Genomic DNA, 18492 nt, shown 5'->3' on the forward strand with positions numbered 1-18492 from the left:
AAAAATCAGAAGAAATTACTAACCTCCTCTCTTCACAGTTTAACCACCAGAAGTGTTAAATAGCTTACTGGAATAGAAATCCTTCACTTGGGTCCAAATGTTCATGGAAGGAAATGACAGAATCAAATACTGTTGCACTGACTGGAATGACCACTTGTGCAATGGGAAAGTAGCACTTACTAGTGCAAACCAAGAAATTGTCTGAAACTACGGCTTCTGAAAAGGGACTAGTTAGCAGAGGTCACAGAAAGGAGCTCTACTGACATGTCCCATTCTGGAAGCAGTAGTTTCGGGTAGTTTCTACTTTGCCATTCCACTAGTGCTCATTCCTAGTAGTACAGCAGGTTTAGAGCTGGCGAATTGCCTACATTGGATACTTTTTTCCAAAGGTTTCTGTTCTTTTCCGCCACAGCCACCTGTGTCCTCTGAAAAGCCTTTTTGAAGAATTGCGGGGTGGGGGCGCTCCTGAAAAATGTGGGATGAAGGAGGAGAGAATTGCCCAAACTGGATGGACTTCTACCTGAATTTAGACAATTTCCCTCTTCCCTAGCAGCTCTTCTCCCCTACTCCCTTTCCAATATAGTTCAGGACAGGCTTCTGACCTTCTTAAGAAGCTTTTTATATGTGTGGGGAGGGGGCACAGTGAACTGCATGAGAGAAGAAACGGGAAACTTTCCTTTTCAAGTTATTGGAGTATACATTTTGCATTAATAGATACATAGTGAGATATCAAATCATTACATTTTTCAATAGCCTTGAAGATTTTGATGTTGAAGAAGAAGATGAGGAAGCTCTGATAGAGCAAAGAAGATTACAGAGGCAAGCAATTGTGCAGGTAAGCAACCTGACTGTCATTTTTAATATAATCTGAAAGTAACAGGTGGGCCATACATTTATTAGGATCAAGCAAAGTGCCACAAATGTTAGTGCAAGCCATCACGCTAACTGGTACAAAAACAGCAGAAAGAAAAGAATAGTTCAGAAATTAGACCAGATGTTGTAGCTCTGAGGCCTGCAGTTTAGACCCTTCTTAAAATGGAGATGGCTGACTGAACAAATTAGTCACTGGTGGCTGTTGCAGATATCAGATTACACCTAGCATTCTGCAACAAAGAAGCAATGGCTGACCCCCATGTCCGATAATATAAAGGCTAGCTGAAACTCAAATCTTTTTCTTTATCTGAGTGAAACACACAGGTTCCCAAGTAGGCAGAGGACAACAGAAGAGAAACATAATATTTATATTAGTGAAGCCAAAGGTTAACCTTTTTTTCTTTCACATTCCATCATGACATGTTGGCAGTGGGCAGGGCCAGACACTGTCTATTAAATTTTCTAGTATGATTGGTTACCAGCACAAATCCCTAGCATGTGCAGGGATTGTAAAGGGAAAGGGACAGAGAAGGAACGCATTGAAGAAAGAGTCCACATAGTGAATGGCACCCTATCACAGTTTGCAGTATGCTAACTGGTTTGCTCTAACTGGTGTATGTGGTGAGACAGCATTATGCCTTTGCAGGCAAATGTTTTCTTTGTCTTGTAATTGAAAGGTTGGATCTAGAGTTTCCTCCGGATAGTGGAGCCTTTCCTGCCATCCTTCCCCTGAAAAGATTATCTTGAGGATTGAGGGGACCCTCAGGAAAGATCTGGGATGTGGTAGGAGTCTGCAGTAGGGAAGGAGGGTTTGGAGAAGTGGGCTTCCTGTTGAATCCAATTTAACCCAGTTTATATCAGTACAAAATCTAATTTACATTATAATTTGCCAGTGGCTTAAATTATGATGATTTCTCTTTTCAGAAATACAAGTACTTAACTGAAGACAGTAACATGTCTATGCCTTCTGAACCAAGCAGTCCTCAAAGCAGTACTCGCAGTCGTTCAAACTCACCTGATGATATTCTTGAACGGGTAGCTGCCGATGTGAAAGAGTATGAACGGGAAAATATGGACACTTTTGAGGCCTCTGTGAAGGCTAAGCACAACCTCATGGCAGTTGAGCAAAATAATGGTAAGAATAAGCAGTATTTCTGTGTTACATGTTCTGATAGAATAAATGCTACCAATAAAAACTAAAAGTGTAACTCCTACATCAGGTCAGCTATGAGTAAAAGATTTTGTGTTCTCATTTTTATCCTTATTTATTGTAACCTTATTTTTAGGATACTCTGAAAGGAGGTGTTTTGTCACTTCTAGAAGCCTAATTAAATTATGACTAGACTACTTCTGACTTGGCATGCCGAATCACTAGAAAACGAGGACATACCAACAGTCTGTTCTGAAACATTCTGGTGCAGTTCTCAGCACATACAATTTGACCTTTATCCCAAGGCTTCCCAAATGAAGGATTTGGGAAGCGATTAACCTACTAGTATTCCTGTACAGTAGCGTTCCCCAACCTGATTGAATCAAATTTCCATCACTGATAATTCAGCTCGTTATTACACATGCCAGCACAAATTTAAAGTGCGAGTTTTAACCTTTAAAGACATAACTGGCTTGGGAACCAGGTAGTTTAAGCATCTTCCATGTGACTTTACTGTGTATTAATTTCGAAATCTCTCCATATAACAATATATTAAGTAGACTTGCTTGGTGTTTAAGCCAGCTATGTTGTGGTTGTGGTTGTGCTACATGAAAACCATTTTATCCAGACATTTTAGATCTGTTGATTTTTACTGAAGTTCTTTGGTTATGCCATATTTTTGTAATGTTGTGCTTGCTTTATTTGTGGGTTTTAATTGTGTTGTAAGTTGCCCTTCAATCCAGAAGATTCTCAGAGCAGGGTATCATACTTTCAAAAATTGTATATTGCAAAATAATTGATATACATTCTTTTGATTTATAAATGAGACAACTGCAGAAATGGATGTAAGACTGTCTTGCGTTATTTCTTATTTCATTGTCTTCCATTTTAAGAATAATAAGTATATTTATTTAAAAGGTTCATCTCAGAAGAAACTCACAGCTCCTGACATGTTTACAGAATCAGATGATATGTTTGCTGCATATTTTGATGTAGGTAATTTTATAGAAATATTATATAATGCAATGTTCTTGAAATTTTGCTCTGTTTTTTAGTAAAAGCAAAATCTAGTAAATGTATACTAGATTAAAAAAAATAGTAAAAGTATACATCCAACTGTAGCCATGAATAAAAATGACTTAAAAGGCACTGAATTAATTTCTGTAACATTAATTCTAGAAAGTGTTTTTTGACCCTTTTATTGTAATCATATTACGGATTATTATACCACCATTACTGAATAAAATTCAAGTGGCCTTAGATAAGTATTCAAAATGAACAGTTGGGGGCTCTTTGGGTTCTGTTCATTTTTATATTTTTCCAACTGCAGCCCATTTTTCTGTTCTAAGATAAGTATTCATCAACTTTAGTGAATATGCATAAGATCTACATTTTGTATATTCTTTGAAGTTCAGATAATCTTTGCCCTCTGACTGTATCTTACCTTTTCATTATACAAGACTGCAGTTGTGAATATAATCAGTTGTGAGAATCAATAAAAGACACTTACATGGCAGTATGGTTTTGCTTAACTATTTTCCTTCTATGTTTAAAATATATTGAATTGTAGAGCACTAGTTTCATTGGTATATGTTATTCAATTACTCAACTATGTAGAATGTGAAGAAAAATGCTAAATGGGTGCTTTCTTTTAGAGTGCACGCCTTAGGGCTGCGGGTATTGGAAAAGACTTCAAAGAAAACCCCAATCTCAGGGATAACTGGACAGATGCAGAGGGGTATTATCGTAAGTATGATTGCTACATTTCCAATACTGATGGCTGTTTGCATGACACAACAGCCCACATGGGTTATTTAACTTACTGTGAGGCTGCAGGATGCATACATCACTATTTGAATCTGCAGTCCCTACTCAGGGGTTGTCATGTCATGTGAACCTGACAAGTGTGGGCTATGTGAGGGTTAAACAACTGTTCTGTTTAACCCTTGCATAACCCATGTCCTTCGGGTTGCATGACACAGCAACCCCTGAGCAGGGCTTGCAGATGTAATGTGGTGCTTGCAGGCACACGACTCATCATGTGTTAAATAATCCATGACAAACCACGGCATGTTGTTGAAATCTGGTCGTTATCTGCTAAATTACAAGTGTGAAATTAAAGAAACTTTATCTTTAAAGGTCAGCAGAATAGTGCTTTAATATTACAGGGCCATTCCTGAGTAATAAAGCATCAAAGAATTTGTTAGAATTTTTTTTTAAAAAAATCTTTTTTTGGAAGTTGCATCCTGCTAGATGGCTCTGTAGGGCTTATAACAGAGTGAGCAATATCCACTGCTACCAACACAATAACAGGACCTACGACTAGGGCAACAGGAAGCAAGTGGTTCCTGAAACAACTGGAAACGAGTCAGAACATTCTTTCTAGAACAGGACAGGTCAGTGGAGCTCCTAAAAGGGAGCTCTGTGAACTGTCCTATTTTGGAAACAAGCTTTTTGACTAGCATTTGGTCCCACTGGTATAACAGAAGGATCAAAGGTGCGCTGATAGTAGTGGATATTGCCCAATATAAGAATAACAATGCACTCTGAAAAAAGCAAAGGTATCAACTAATGTCACAATCATAAAACGTACATATAATTAAAATTGAGAGGACAGCAAGAATTAATAATCTTTTCTGTTGAACTGTAACTTGAATTGTCAATGACTCTATGATGTAGCTTACACTCCCCAGTTTTTCCTCTAGAAGAAAAACATCAAATGCTTTAAAACTGAAAATAGAATAGCTCAAAAAATGATTACAAAACCCAGTAATGCTTTATTTACCAAATCAGACTTGCAGCTAAGATAAAGTTAAAATTATTCAGAACTACTGAAAACCATTTTGATTCATGATTTGCTGTAGGCATATCAAAGAGAAGTTGAAAGACCAAGGTTTATTGGGTTCTCTCTTCTATGGTTCAAGAAGTACAAGAAAGCCTTCTCCCTAGCCTGGCAGCCGAAGACTGCCCCTCAGACCACGCAGGCTTGGTTTTCAGAGAGTCACTACTTTTGCATTGATTTGGAAGGAAAAGGATAGCTTTCTCCCTATGACAAGGAAGAGCTGGGGTATTCTGATAGAGACCAAAGACATAGCACACTATATGTTAACTTGCCCTCTGTATAGGGACCCAAGAAAGAGACTCCTGAAACCGCTGCTGAAACATAGAGGCATGAATGCCCAAGCAGAAACAGTTCTCTTCCTCCTTAGTGATACCAACAGTTATGTCACTCATAAAGTGGCCCTGTTTGCACTAGCAGCGAAAAAGATTAGGAAGAGAGAACTTGATAAAATTGCTATAAACTGCCACAGAGACTCAAAGTGCTGAGTGAAATGAGAGCTTTAGTCATAGTAAATTTAAGCTTGTCTGTATGGCTCTCTTAGTTATTTTAAACTGTTGTGTACTTTTATAGTTGTATGCTTTTCTATGGATGTATTTGTCATGGCCTTCGGCTAGCACAATAAACTGATGATTGATTGATTGATTGATTGATTGATTGATTGATAGAGACCATCCACTCTTGAATTTTCACTGTTTTTTTATTTTCTTACTTGGGCATTTGACACACACTTCATTTAAAAGGAAATGGTTGCTTGCATGCACATGGTATTTCCCCCATTGTTTTCTTTTAAATAATTATTTTGCTAAATCCCCTTTGTTCTTTTAGACCAGCCTTCTCCAGCCTGGTGCACTCCAGAAGGTCATAGTGGCTGGGAATATTGGGAATTCTAATCTTAAACATTTGGAGAGCACTAGCTTGGGAAAGGCTGTTTTAAACTAAGGTTTGTTTAAGAAGCAGTTTGGGGGCTCTGTGTGGGCAGCTGCTGGAAGAGAATCCCTTAAAGTGGGGTACGTGCTGCCATAATGTGAGTGTGGGTCCTTTTGATGGACAAACTTTGTATTTTGCCTCCTTTCCCAAGTGTGATGCACACAAACTAAGAGGGAAGAAGTTAGGGCGGAGCTTATGTAGCTTCGTCTTGCATCTTCTTAAAGAGGGTCTACTCAGATGTTGCTTGGATTCTGTCTCCTACCATCCCCTAACTGTATTGAAGAGTAGTTTTATCAAGTTTGATCTTGTTCAGTTTAGAGGGAATCTCACATTCAAGTAAACTATTTACATTCTGTCCAGAATGAACGCAAGAGAGGATGGAGAATATGAGTTTAGCATCTATTTCTAATAACAGCTTGGTGAGGGGGAGTAATATTTCTTGCATAGGCCAGCTCTTGCAAATTGAGATTCACAAATGTAATAAAATAGTATTTAAGGTTCTACCTGTGGAATGTCTTTTGACAGAAATAGAATTTTGTTAATATAAGTAGTAATAATATAAAAGAATTGACCTATATTAAGTGACTGCACACTGTATAATTACTTATATATGGAGAAATCCTCCTTCATTGATTCTACCCTTGTATTTTCTGTGTACGAGACATTGTAAGTGTACATACTGCAAATTTATGTAACAGCAATATATCTTCTCCCTTTTCCCAGGCGTTAACATAGGTGAAGTTCTAGATAAACGGTATAATGTATATGGTTACACTGGCCAAGGAGTTTTCAGTAATGTGGTGAGAGCCAGAGATATGGCAAGAGCAAACCAAGAAGTGGCTGTCAAAATCATTAGAAATAATGAACTTATGTAAGTAAGAGGGTTTCTAATTTTTCTTAAATTATAATGAGCTATTTGGGGATGTAGAAAGTCTCTACAAACACTGCTGAAACACGGTGAACAGCAACTTGGAGATTTGCACAAAAATCCCATGCTTAAATGTAATTTAAGTGTCTTTTGTAAATTTTAGCGTCTATCTGCTGTCTAGTATTTACTGCTCATCTGTGGGGAAAAGTTAATTGCTTTGTCTTTTCTGAAAGTTGGAGTACTTCTGGAGTTTTAAGTTGTCCACTGAATTAGCCATAATATTTTTGGTTTCTGTAAACAGAAGTAGTGTGTATACTTTTCTTTGTTTTTATTTTACCTGTAAGTTCGTATGACACCTGAAGGGAGTCTTTTGGAGGCTCTGATCTTGGAAGAGGGTGGACTTGACGCCAGAGAGGCAGAAACAGTGCCAACCTCAGATATATGCAGAGGACGCTCTACTTCCCATTCTAACCTCACATTCTGAGCCATCAGCCAGAGCTCTAACATTGAGCTCCATACAGTGTTCTTTCTCTACAGCTCATTTAGCAATATCAGCTTTTCCTTCTCCCATGTGTCCATAACAGGATGTTCCATAGTCTCTCACTTCCTAAATAACCACATTTCAGTCTTGTATGCGTTCAGTCACTTTTGCAAACCGGAAATTGCTCATATCAGGCAGTTATAGGAAGAGACAGCTCCTTGTTCCCCTGTTACTTTCAATCACCCTCTGCCTTCATCCGTGTCTGCTGGCTCATACTCCACATATTTCCCAGAGTAGTATGTGTCCTATGGTAGTGGCAGCTGTAACTTCAGATTGTGCTGATCGTTAGGAGTTTTAATGTTCACAATTACTATTACTGCTTTATATCCTCAAATCTCTGCAGTTTAAATATTGGTATGTGCAATAAATTGAACTCTTTTTCAGGCAAAAAACTGGTTTAAAAGAATTGGAGTTCTTGAAAAAACTCAATGATGCAGATCCAGATGACAAATTTCATTGTCTGCGATTATTCCGGCATTTTTATCACAAGCAACACCTCTGTCTGGTGTTTGAACCACTTAGGTGAGATTTTAAAAAGTAATTTAAGTACGCTTTAAAATGTGTTCTTTAGCCTAGAATCTCTTTTGGGGGCTCTTATTGCAATTTTGTTCTTCCTAAATTGCACATTATTTGAATCTTTCAAAAACACTTTTCCTCCAGGATGAGTACAGTCCTATGCTAGAGTTAAAATGCCCCCTCTAGCTTAGTTTTACACACATGCTGTCTCCCGTTTAAATACTTTATATTCCATGTACACATGGAATTGGAAAGTTTTACTGTGATGGTAGTGTTTTATTTGTCCCAACAGTGGTTATATAGAATATATAATGAAATAATGATATACTGAGTTAATTATGATACAGAAGAAGCAAAGCATAGAATCAGGCTCTCATAGTGGTTTCAAATAGAAAGGTGGGGGGGGGGGCGAGATAACTGTGCTGGTCCTTGAGTGGGGGGGTGGTAGAATAAAACATCCACAGTTGGGCATTCATTTTATTAGGATCAACCAAAATGCCACATAAGATTGTTCAAGCTTTTGAGTTCCCCAAAACTCTTCATCAGGCTAGGTGGGACACAAAACAGGAGATGGTGGAAGAACAGAAAAGTCCCAAAATTAGGCCAGATGTTTTAGCCATAAGGCCTGCAGTTTAGACCCAGTCTCAAAATGTAGATTGCAGACTGGGTGAATTAGTTACTGGTAGGTGTTGCTGATATCAGATTACACCTAGCAGTCTGGGACGAAAACAATGGCTGACCCCAAGAAGCAATGGCTAAGAAATGGCTTAATGCAAGTAAAATCCCATAATTGCCAGTCTGTTTCTCAGCTGCTTGATTTTTATAGAAATCTAGGCAATAGACATAGTACACTTTCTCTTTTCAGTGGTGTGTTACAAGTAATTTGAGGTCTAAAAAGTGGGCCATAAATGTTCTTCAACTATCTTTATTTCAAGTCGGTCACAAAGATGTTATCTTATGGACTTCCATAACACTGCTCCGTATATTAATATTTGAAATGCTATGTATTGCACTGGATCCTCCCCACTACAACCCTCTGTCTGCAAAAGGTCGTTCCTTTGTGTCAATGCCCCCTGTGAGATGGGACATGGGCTGGGTGGGAGGTGCCACTGCAGGCTAGAAATTCGGAGGCATTTGTTGGGGCTGCCTGGCACAAGTACAAGTGCATTTCCATTCATGTGAGTCATCTCTAAATCCAAGCCATCGTATTTTAAATATATGGTGTTTTCTCTTGCTTCCACTTTTCACTCTCTCCTTCCATTGTCTGTGTTCTCAATTTAGTATGAATTTACGAGAGGTACTGAAGAAGTATGGAAAAGACGTTGGACTCCACATAAAGGCTGTACGATCGTACAGTCAGCAGCTATTCCTGGCACTAAAACTTCTTAAAAGATGCAATATATTGCATGCTGATATCAAACCAGACAATATTTTGGTAAGTAATGTTTAGTTACAACTATGCAAAGTGTTCTTGGAAAGAAACATATAGTACTGTGTATTTACATATGTTACAATTTATCTGGGAATTTATAATCTATGTAGAATAGTGTCACTTAATCTGTAATGCTTTTCTTACAAGTGTGTGTATTAGTGCATTCACTCAGTCTTCTGCTCCACCACAAATCTGTGTTTCACCTAGTGACATTCTTGATGTGTGTTGCAAATGATGAATTAATATTTCACAGAGAATCCAACAGTGATATGAATGCCTTTGTAGCAGCACGCATATCTCCCATCCCTGATGGTTCTGGCAATTCTTGTACATAAGAAGCATTTTCAATTTTTTTAAAAACAAAAATATCCCTTCAGGTATGACTATATTGGTTTCTATAAAGTGTTAAGCCACTGTTAGTACTTAAATTTAGGACATCTGAATTTAGAATATTTTGTTTTGTTTTGTTGGTGGGATTACCTAAGGCCAGCTTCAGTGCAGAATGTATTCATTTTGACTCAGTCATGGCAAAAGTATTCCTGACTGTAGCACTTCAGATGGCAGGTGGAAGATTACATGGCTGAATGCTCTTCTGTATAATAGTCATTGCATTTAGAATATTCTGGCCTTAATCTTTCCTTCTCCCTCACGTATTCGTTTCGTGCATAGTGGGGAGGGGTTGGAAGGAGAATTCTAAAATCTGCAACACACACATGCATATATTCTTCAGTTAGAAGGACTTTAGGGAGCAGTATTAACTTTATATTGAGCAGTCTGTGTAGAATGGGCTTAGGTGTAAAATGGGGCCCTTTCTGAGTAATCAGTTGAAAAAAATATTTCTCTGCCAGAATAAAGAGGGATTACGCTTGACAGCCAGAGAAAACAGCTCAAATGCTGGGTAAAAGAGCAACTGATACTGCTCTGAATGCAAGTGCAAAACTCAGCCATTGTGTGTGAGAGAGGGGCAGAGAGAAGAAAGTACAAATTCCTTTCATTTTGGATTAGTGCTTGTTTCCTCTTCATGACAATAATCAAATGAATAAATTCCAGTCTTTCTCAGCAGATGTCAGCATTACTACAGAGTAAATTCCTTAGAAAAGAATATTAGTGCCTTTTACAAATATGATAAATACTTTCAGAAGCTGCCTCTGTTTTTGCAGATAACATTTTCAATATTTAAAATTATAAAAGAGCCTATGAAGTATCCTGATGGTTCAGGCGAAGGCATCCATCTAGTCCAGCATGCTGCTTCCTAGAGTAGCCCAACCTGAAGCACTGAGAAGCCCATAGCAGAGCAACAACCCTCCCTGCTGTTTGTTCCCCAACATCTTGTATTCAGGTTTAACTTGCTGATGAACACCATGCTGTGTTTTTTTTCAAACATAATCAAAATTGCATGCTTAATACATTCAAATATGCTGTCCTTCTTAAGAGTTGGTAATAAGTGTGCACTCGTTCACATTGCAGTTGCTGCCTTTGTCCTGGAGGTTAAGTACAATTCTTTTTACTCTATTTAGGTGAATGAATCTAAAACCATTTTAAAACTTTGTGACTTTGGGTCTGCTTCGCATGTTGCTGATAACGACATCACACCATATCTTGTCAGTCGATTTTACCGGGCTCCTGAAATTAGTAAGTTAATTACTCTGAGGTGCTCTTGCTTACATTCAAATTCTGCAGTTAATATTAATTTAACCTTCAAATTTATGAAGAACATAAGAATATATCTGGCTGATAAAATTTCTTGGTCTGCAATTAAATTTTTATAATTGTCAAGTAGAATATGTGTGGAACTTGAAGGTAGACTACAGTTGAATGGGAAGGCAAGTGCAATCCACAAGTTCCCATGTTCCTTGGCTTATCCAGACATTTCCTTTTTAGTCCTCTACTTCTTTCTTTGAGGCCTTTCTCACTGTCACTCTCCTTTCCCAAGGTTCCATAGTTGGTGTTTCACCACCTTCCTTTCTCCACATCTCCTTACCTTGAGCATCTGGCTTACTTTTACCTCTGTTCACTGTCTCTCTAGCTAAAGCACCTACTTTCTCCGCATCACACCTGTTTATCTCCCTGTCTAACAAATGATTGTGTATGGATTTTCTGTATGTGTGATGATAGTATGTCAAGACTGCAAACGTGACCCAATCCTACCTTCTCATTGAATAGAAACTTAAAGCTGCCTGCCTGAAACATCATTTAGTATATGGCCATGCCAGAACATCTCTATTTTGCCTACCTTTTGACTCGCTCTTTTTCTACCCACAAAATGACACAGAAGATGTGACAAAAAGTAAGACTGGTGGGAGCCATCAGTAGATTCCTAACTTTATTAACAGATATCGAGGACAAGAACTAAAAGTGGATATGAGGAAAAGCTATAGTTTAGTGGTATACCCACCTTCTGTGAATTGAGCAGCACAGGAGAATGTGCTACATATTGTAATTCATTCATTCTCTTCTTTTTGTGCTTGGCTTATCCTAGGAAAGTGAGTGACCTTAATTTCAGTCTGCTGTTTTTGTATGATTAATGGTTTTAATACTTAAACTGTTCTCCTTCAGTTATAGGCAAAATCTATGACTACGGTATAGATATGTGGTCTGTAGGCTGTACATTATATGAACTTTACACAGGAAAAATATTGTTTCCTGGGAAAACCAATAATCATATGTTGAAACTTGCTATGGACCTCAAAGGAAAGATGCCAAACAAGGTAAGAAATAAAAATGCTTAGAGAAATTACAGAATTGTCAAATTATTCCTGATCTTGTAGGAATCAGTGGCCAGGTTCAGATGGTAGCATTCCCTGCTTGCTTACCCCTCCCTTTGCTTCTACCCTTTGTATGCCGGCTTCAGCAGACTGACTCTGGTTTGCTTAAACTAAAGTTCCCCATTACATCTCAAAGTGGGAATTGCGATTTAATGTATGTTTACTAACCAGGAGCTTAAACTATGGTCTGAATGTGGTTTAAAATCCTGGATAACGAACTGACATTAAACCACAGTTCCTCACTTGGATGTAATAGGAAACTTAGTTTAACATAAGCAGTATTGGTATGCTGAAGCCACCACAGACAAAGGGAAGAGATAAGAGCCCAACGTTTGTTCCTGGCTTTGTAGTTTGGCAAGCTGGGAATGTTATGTCTGAAAGGGGGGAACCAGTATGCCATTCAGACCTGTTTATTCCAATGGGTTGGATCCAGACTTGTGCTCAACAAAAAATCCCGCTGATGCTAGAGGAAAGTGGCATGTCAGCAATCTTCACCAGTTCTCCCTTCCCACTACAGCCCCCATGCTTCTTGAAAAGCATCTCTGATGATTGGGGGATTCTCCAAAACAGCATAGAAAGCAAGCCTGGGGGCTCCACGGGGAAGGAAGAATCAGTGAAAATCACTGTCCCCTTTCCTCCACTGGATCCTAGTTCCCGCCATAAACAGTAGTGCACATGTCTTGATCCATCCCAATACCTCTCTTTAAGGCAAGTAATAAAGCATCTCATCTTTTAGATTTTTTTTTTCTTTACAGAGATTTGAAGAAGTAGAACATAATGACCCTGAGTGTTTTCTGGAAGTAATGTGAGGCTTTTCGATCTAGGCTTGTTTTAGTTTTCTGTTAAATGTGTAGTTGGTCAATTTAATATGGTATGTTTTTATCAGTTGTGGATTTTGTACACTGTGAACTTTTAATAAGCAATTCTAAGTTGCAGTTCATTTTTCAGTTTATCAACATTATTGAAATGTTATCTTTGGGATTACCGTTTTCAGGATTGACACTTACGTGTGAAAGTTTAAAGATTTTTAAATCACTGTGTTTATTTCCAGATGATCCGAAAAGGAGTATTCAAAGATCAGCACTTCGATCAAAATCTCAACTTTATGTACATAGAGGTAGATAAAGTAACAGAAAGGGTAAGTATGAACTAAACTAAGTACATGTTACTCTTGGAAATGTACTATACCTTTTTAAAAGCTTTAAATTAAAATAGTTCTATTTACTATTGTATTTCCTTTGGTTTCATCAATTAAAATTGAAACTTTAAGTATAAAGTGCTGTGCCTTAAAATCATTGATACACCTTAAGCTTGTGAAAGATCAATAACCATTCGTGGCATGCTTTTCTTTAATGCAAACTTACCTATCTAGAGGCCACATAAACAGAGGGAGCTTCTATATGCAGGAGTGGGCAACTTGTGATTCTCCAGATGTTTTGGCTGCCAGCTCCCATGATGCATCACCATTGGCTCTGCTGGCAAGGGTTGATGGAAGTTGTAAGCCAAAAAATCTGGAGACCCCCAAGTTGCCCTCCCCTGTACTATACAATAGGAGATTGATTGGTTCAACAGAGAATACAAAATATACTATTTGCCATTTTACTGTGAAGGTTCAAATGTATTTACCCTTAATCTAGAATGCAATTCATGTAGATCGGCCTTATTGAGTACACAGATAATGGCTTTTTGGAGGGATGCATTCATTTATTTAAAGAATTCGCCCCCAGATACGTCTTGCCTCTCAGTTCTAGAAGATCTACTGTAAAATGGGGAATAAAGAAAACCCTGAGCAGTTACATTAAATGGGGAATTGTGAAGGCTGTGTGTGTGGGATTGGAGTGTGTGTGTTCTCTTTTAGCGAGGATCAGGGGGAGAGAGGGGCTCAAGTAAGTGGAGCAGGGGGTGGATGGCAGCGTCTTGTTTACATGGCTGCACACCAGTCCCAGCCAAGGGGTATATGTCTCCCTCCCAGCTTTTCTGTGATTGCACAGAATAGCAGTTTAGTATTGTGAAGGGTTTCTTCAGGATGAAGGTTTTCATAGCACAACTATAATCAGGTTTTAGATGGGGAAGAAAAGCTGGCCAACTCAGTTTGGGTATACGCACAGACAGTTGTCTAGTAGCCAGTTGTGATATTGAGAGGCTTCTGCTCTCCTCATCTGGTCAGCAGTATGAGAACACGAGCACTGTAGCATGGTTAAGCCTCCTGCAGCTCTCACAATTTTTTGAAATAAGTTCATTATTTTCATGGGACAAACTAGCAAAAGGACATCTCCATTCTAAATTTTATGGAGTACTACTTTTAATTGGAGTGTCCATTTAATGTTCTTAGTTGCTTTGCTGCTATTTTCTTTGAAAGTAAGTGTCCTTATCTTTGTAGGAAAAAGTAACTGTCATGAGCACCATTAATCCAACAAAGGACCTGCTGGCAGATTTAATTGGGTGCCAACGCCTTCCTGAAGATCAGCGCAAAAAGGTTCACCAGCTGAAGGACTTGTTGGACCAGATTCTCATGTTAGACCCAGCTAAACGGATTAGTATCAACCAGGCTCTGCAGCATGCCTTCATCCAGGAGAAAATTTAAATCCATTGAAGATGTTCAAAGGGTTTGAGTAGTTAATATACAAAGACTGGTGACATTTCACAGCAATTTATAAATGTATAAATAACATATAAATAATTTCCCTGCAAAGTTGAGGATGATATATTTGAATTAACACGAAGGCGGATATTTCTTTTAGAAATGTTAGAGTAAATCTGTTTGTCTCTTACGTGAAGATTTTTTCACTGTAGAACTGTTTTAATTGCCAAGACTGCACAGAGGTACAATGCTAATGTATATGGTTGCAGTTCCTATATATATATATATATAATATATATATAAATACACACACACACACAAACACACACACACACACACACACACTTATATAAATAAAAAACAAAACAAAAGAAAGCATCTGTTATAAAATATCAGTAAGACTGGGTGGTTAATTTTGGTTTTTAGCAGATTTGGCTTCATTTTTGTCTCTGAAAAGCGGCCAGCATAAATGCTGTTTATATTACATTTTCCTAGGTGTGTGCGTGCAGGCCACAGCAGCATGCCCTTGGTGTAGTCAGTGCCGAAGGGGGTCTGTTCCTTCTTGAGCCTGCCCGCAGGGATGGTCTCCTCTTTTAAAGCAGGTTGCGTACAACTTTCAGTACACTGAAGGTAAGCTAAACCATCAACATCACTGGTGTTTAAGATGTTAATTGTACTGGAACAACTGACAAATGAAGGGTCAATAGCTTTGTAGCAGAATTCCCTGCATGTTTTATAAATGATCTTGTTTTTGTTTTCTGGCATTACTACTGTGGCATAATTCCAACTTCTGTTTGATCATCACATTCAAAGAAAAAAATTGGGAAGTGTGCACTTGATGGAGAGAGCGCCTTCAGTGTACTGTTTATTACTTTCATTTTTTAAACAAAATCAACTTGCTATATAGAATTTATACTTTTTGTTATATACAGTTCACTATGGCATAGAACCAGTACTTAGAGATGTTTTCATTTAACTAACAACAAATGTTGAGCTCTGATTCCAAAAGTCCTTATCTTCTCATGGCCAGATAGAAAACACCATAATGAAATTTTTAGCTATTTGTATGTCATTTGAAAGTGTACTGCTTTATGCTAAAGGTGTTTTTCATTTGTTCATTGTTTTCATTATTTGTGATCATGTTGTCTTTCAATACAGGCATAAACCTTCCACTCTTGAACAAAGCAGCTGCTTTTTAAAAGCGGTAATTGCTTCTTTACCTTTTATTTCTTTTGTAAATGAAGCTTTCTTTAAGAAATGTGACTTTAAAGTGTTGTCTCTTGCATAAAACAGTTGACATTCACTTATTGTAAAGTGAAGATTGTTCTGCTGCATGTAAAGTGGACCATGCAGATTTCTGTATGTTTTCAGTATGCATCATTAGATAATAAAGTCTTTTGTGAACAAGGCATTGGTAGCCATTTTTAAAAGATTTTTGTCTCCAGTGTTGCCGATTCAGGTAATCCATAAGAAGAAAACTTTCATTTTTGATAGTCCATTAATTAAAGCAGTTACTAAAAAATTTGATCCTTTGAACAAGATATTAGACTCTTAATTATCTACATTTCAGTATAAATACTACCCCCAACCCTGAGCATCCTACAAATATCTGCTTTCATTGTAATGAAATTTATTCCTGTAGGTTATTGGCTTGGATGCAGGTTTTAACTAATGTTTGTGCTGTTTTTCTTACTTTTCCTTTTTGATGGTGCTGAGAGAGACAAAGGAAAGCAAGTCACAGGCCACTCAACGCCTACGCCAGGGGGTCTGGTTTGCTGAGACACCAACTTCACCTTCCTAACAAGGTTATTTCTGACAGCATGTGTAGATAAACATTTAGCAACAACTTAAACAATAGTTCGTTGTTCATCATGAGGATACCCAACTGAGTCGATTAATGTTTGCCAGTCCAATTTTTGCATTAAAAACAATCTTCATAACATAATGTTTTTATATCATATGTACTCCACAGGTATATGAAACACCCAGTTACTCGTTTTGTAATACTTTTAACTTCATAAATAGAATTTTTAAAATCCATATAGGCACATAATTACATCCAATGTGCACATTTAGTGCCATCAGTCATATTTCTTGCCAGTGGGGTGCTCTCTGTGAGTTGTTCCCCACCACGGTAAAATAGTGAACTATGAAGGCAGCCGGTGATGTTAACTGCCTATTTTGAGTCTGTACGCTGTCTCTTCTACAATTTAGTAACTTTAAAAGTAGGAAATGTACTTCTCTGTGAACTTATTTAAAATGTTTCTTGTTCGTACAGGAGACAGAATGCAGCTTTCACTCTCACTGAAATGAAGAAGTAGATTACTTGATAGTTAAAGTAATGTGGCACACTTCTTTGGCAACACCTCCAGCCTATCTTGCACATCTGGTGGCAGTCTGACACAGATGTCATAAAATTCTGTTGCTTCCACCTTTGTTTCATGTCCCTGTTTACAAATAATGAAACGAGTTGGTCATGTCAACTCCAGTAGCAGCTACAGCCAACCTTATGGCTACAGAATTTTTAAACTACTCTGAAGAAAAACAAAGTTGCTTGTTTACTTATTCTTTGTGTTATAGGTGCTGCTCAAATGAAGATGATGGCAACCAGAAGACTTGAACAAAGGTTTCTGTTCTATAAAAGATATGAAAAACGTTCTTCATTTAGTTATGTCTAGTTTTTCTGTTCACAGCACACAGATACAGGCTTCATTTACACTTTTGCCATGCTGGCAGTTCTTAGCATAGTACTGTTGTGGCGTTTCTATGTAAAATGTGTCTGTTTCATTTCTGGGTGATGTAATTTTGTTGTGATAAAAGTTGAAGTAGGCATGGTTGAATATGTTTTTTCATGTTTCATTATAATGCTTTATCCCCCTAGGCAAGTGTCAATCAAATTTGATGGTAAAATATAGGATCACTATTGTACTCAAAATTTTGTGAGCAGATAGTATAGGTCAACATCTTGAAATGTCAAACCTTTGAGCAGCACAGAATGGCTATTGGTTTCAGGTCTAATGAGCCAGCAGAGGTTCTGAATGAGTAGAGTTACAAAGGTAGTCCTTTGTAATGCAGTCGAAATCCACATTGTAGTGTGGTAGATGACTAGACTAGTCTTTGCCTTTCCTTACAATCCTGTTCATGTTTTAAACAGAGTGCTTTTCAGATCAAAACCAAGCTAAGCTTAACAAAACACCCAGACAAATGAGAATTAAAAATCCTGCTTTTCTAGTGTTATATCAGATGGGGAAATACATTTTAAGTATGCCTTTGTAGTTGTTTTGCGCTGCAGTATAGGTTGACATAACAACAAAACTAAAATTGGGAATGATTTTGATAAATTTGATACTGATACCTATCTTTGCTAATGATGTGTTTCCCTTCCTGTATAGGGTAAGTGGCAGAAAACCTCTGAGAAACATTTGCATGGCTTGATGTGTGCTGAAGAGGCAGATTGGTCTATGAAAATACAGAATGCTGATATCTTTGACTGTAACCTAAACTTGTGCATCAAAATGTGAAGCAGCAGTTTGCTTTAAGAGAATAAATACCAATTTTTACCATTTATTTTTAACTTTGATTCTGTTTGGTAAAGCTTATTTTTTCTGCTGAATTCCATTGAATATTAGGTAACAATACAGTAACATATTCCTATGATGTGTTTCCAGCAGCATGGTGCTTAGTCACCATGGGCTACCTATTGATTTAGTAGGATGGTTCAAAGAGAGACCACCATATTATTGATTTACCACTTCTCTAGAACTGGATTTCTCCCTATGAGAAAACACTTGCACTCTCCCACTGAAGGGGGTTGTTGCAAGCACTCTATATTTTTTTGTCTTTTTCTAAGAAAAACTGCTGTCTTGAAATTGTCCAATTTTAGGTGAGCACTTGTAGGCACAGGAGCATCTCTTTTCTAAGCAAGCACATTTTAGGTCAGATGAGAATAAGCCCAGGCTTCATGTCAAAGATAATGCATATGATCACAACCCACCAT

The 18492-nt window shown here is 37.8% G+C and overlaps 1 protein-coding gene across 6 annotated transcripts in view; it reads left to right on the plus strand.

Moving 5' to 3' along the window:
• The window catches only part of PRP4K (pre-mRNA processing factor kinase PRP4K), a 28845-nt gene extending 10774 nt beyond the window's left edge, over nucleotides 1-18071 (plus strand). Inside the window, exons 5-18 of one of the 6 annotated variants that reach the window (XR_010025652.1) lie at nucleotides 754-835; nucleotides 1798-2008; nucleotides 2942-3015; nucleotides 3679-3769; nucleotides 6516-6663; nucleotides 7586-7723; nucleotides 8999-9152; nucleotides 10667-10781; nucleotides 11706-11857; nucleotides 12966-13052; nucleotides 14295-14390; nucleotides 14991-16300; nucleotides 17076-17121; nucleotides 17888-18071. Coding sequence is in view for 3 of the 6 variants with exons in the window: in XM_063130315.1 (XP_062986385.1) it covers nucleotides 754-835; nucleotides 1798-2008; nucleotides 2942-3015; nucleotides 3679-3769; nucleotides 6516-6663; nucleotides 7586-7723; nucleotides 8999-9152; nucleotides 10667-10781; nucleotides 11706-11857; nucleotides 12966-13052; nucleotides 14295-14498 (1456 nt within the window). In the remaining 3 variants the exon portion in view is untranslated. Of the gene's footprint in view, nucleotides 1-753; nucleotides 836-1797; nucleotides 2009-2941; nucleotides 3016-3678; nucleotides 3770-6515; nucleotides 6664-7585; nucleotides 7724-8998; nucleotides 9153-10666; nucleotides 10782-11705; nucleotides 11858-12965; nucleotides 13053-14294 lie in introns of all 6 variants that reach the window. The other 5 variants (XR_010025651.1, XM_063130317.1, XR_010025650.1 and 2 more) reach the window with 5 other exon arrangements.
• Nucleotides 18072-18492: the final 421 nt, after the last annotated feature.

This window comes from Elgaria multicarinata, chromosome 7 (assembly GCF_023053635.1).
Source record: "Elgaria multicarinata webbii isolate HBS135686 ecotype San Diego chromosome 7, rElgMul1.1.pri, whole genome shotgun sequence".
NCBI classification, from domain to species: Eukaryota; Metazoa; Chordata; class Lepidosauria; order Squamata; family Anguidae; genus Elgaria; species Elgaria multicarinata.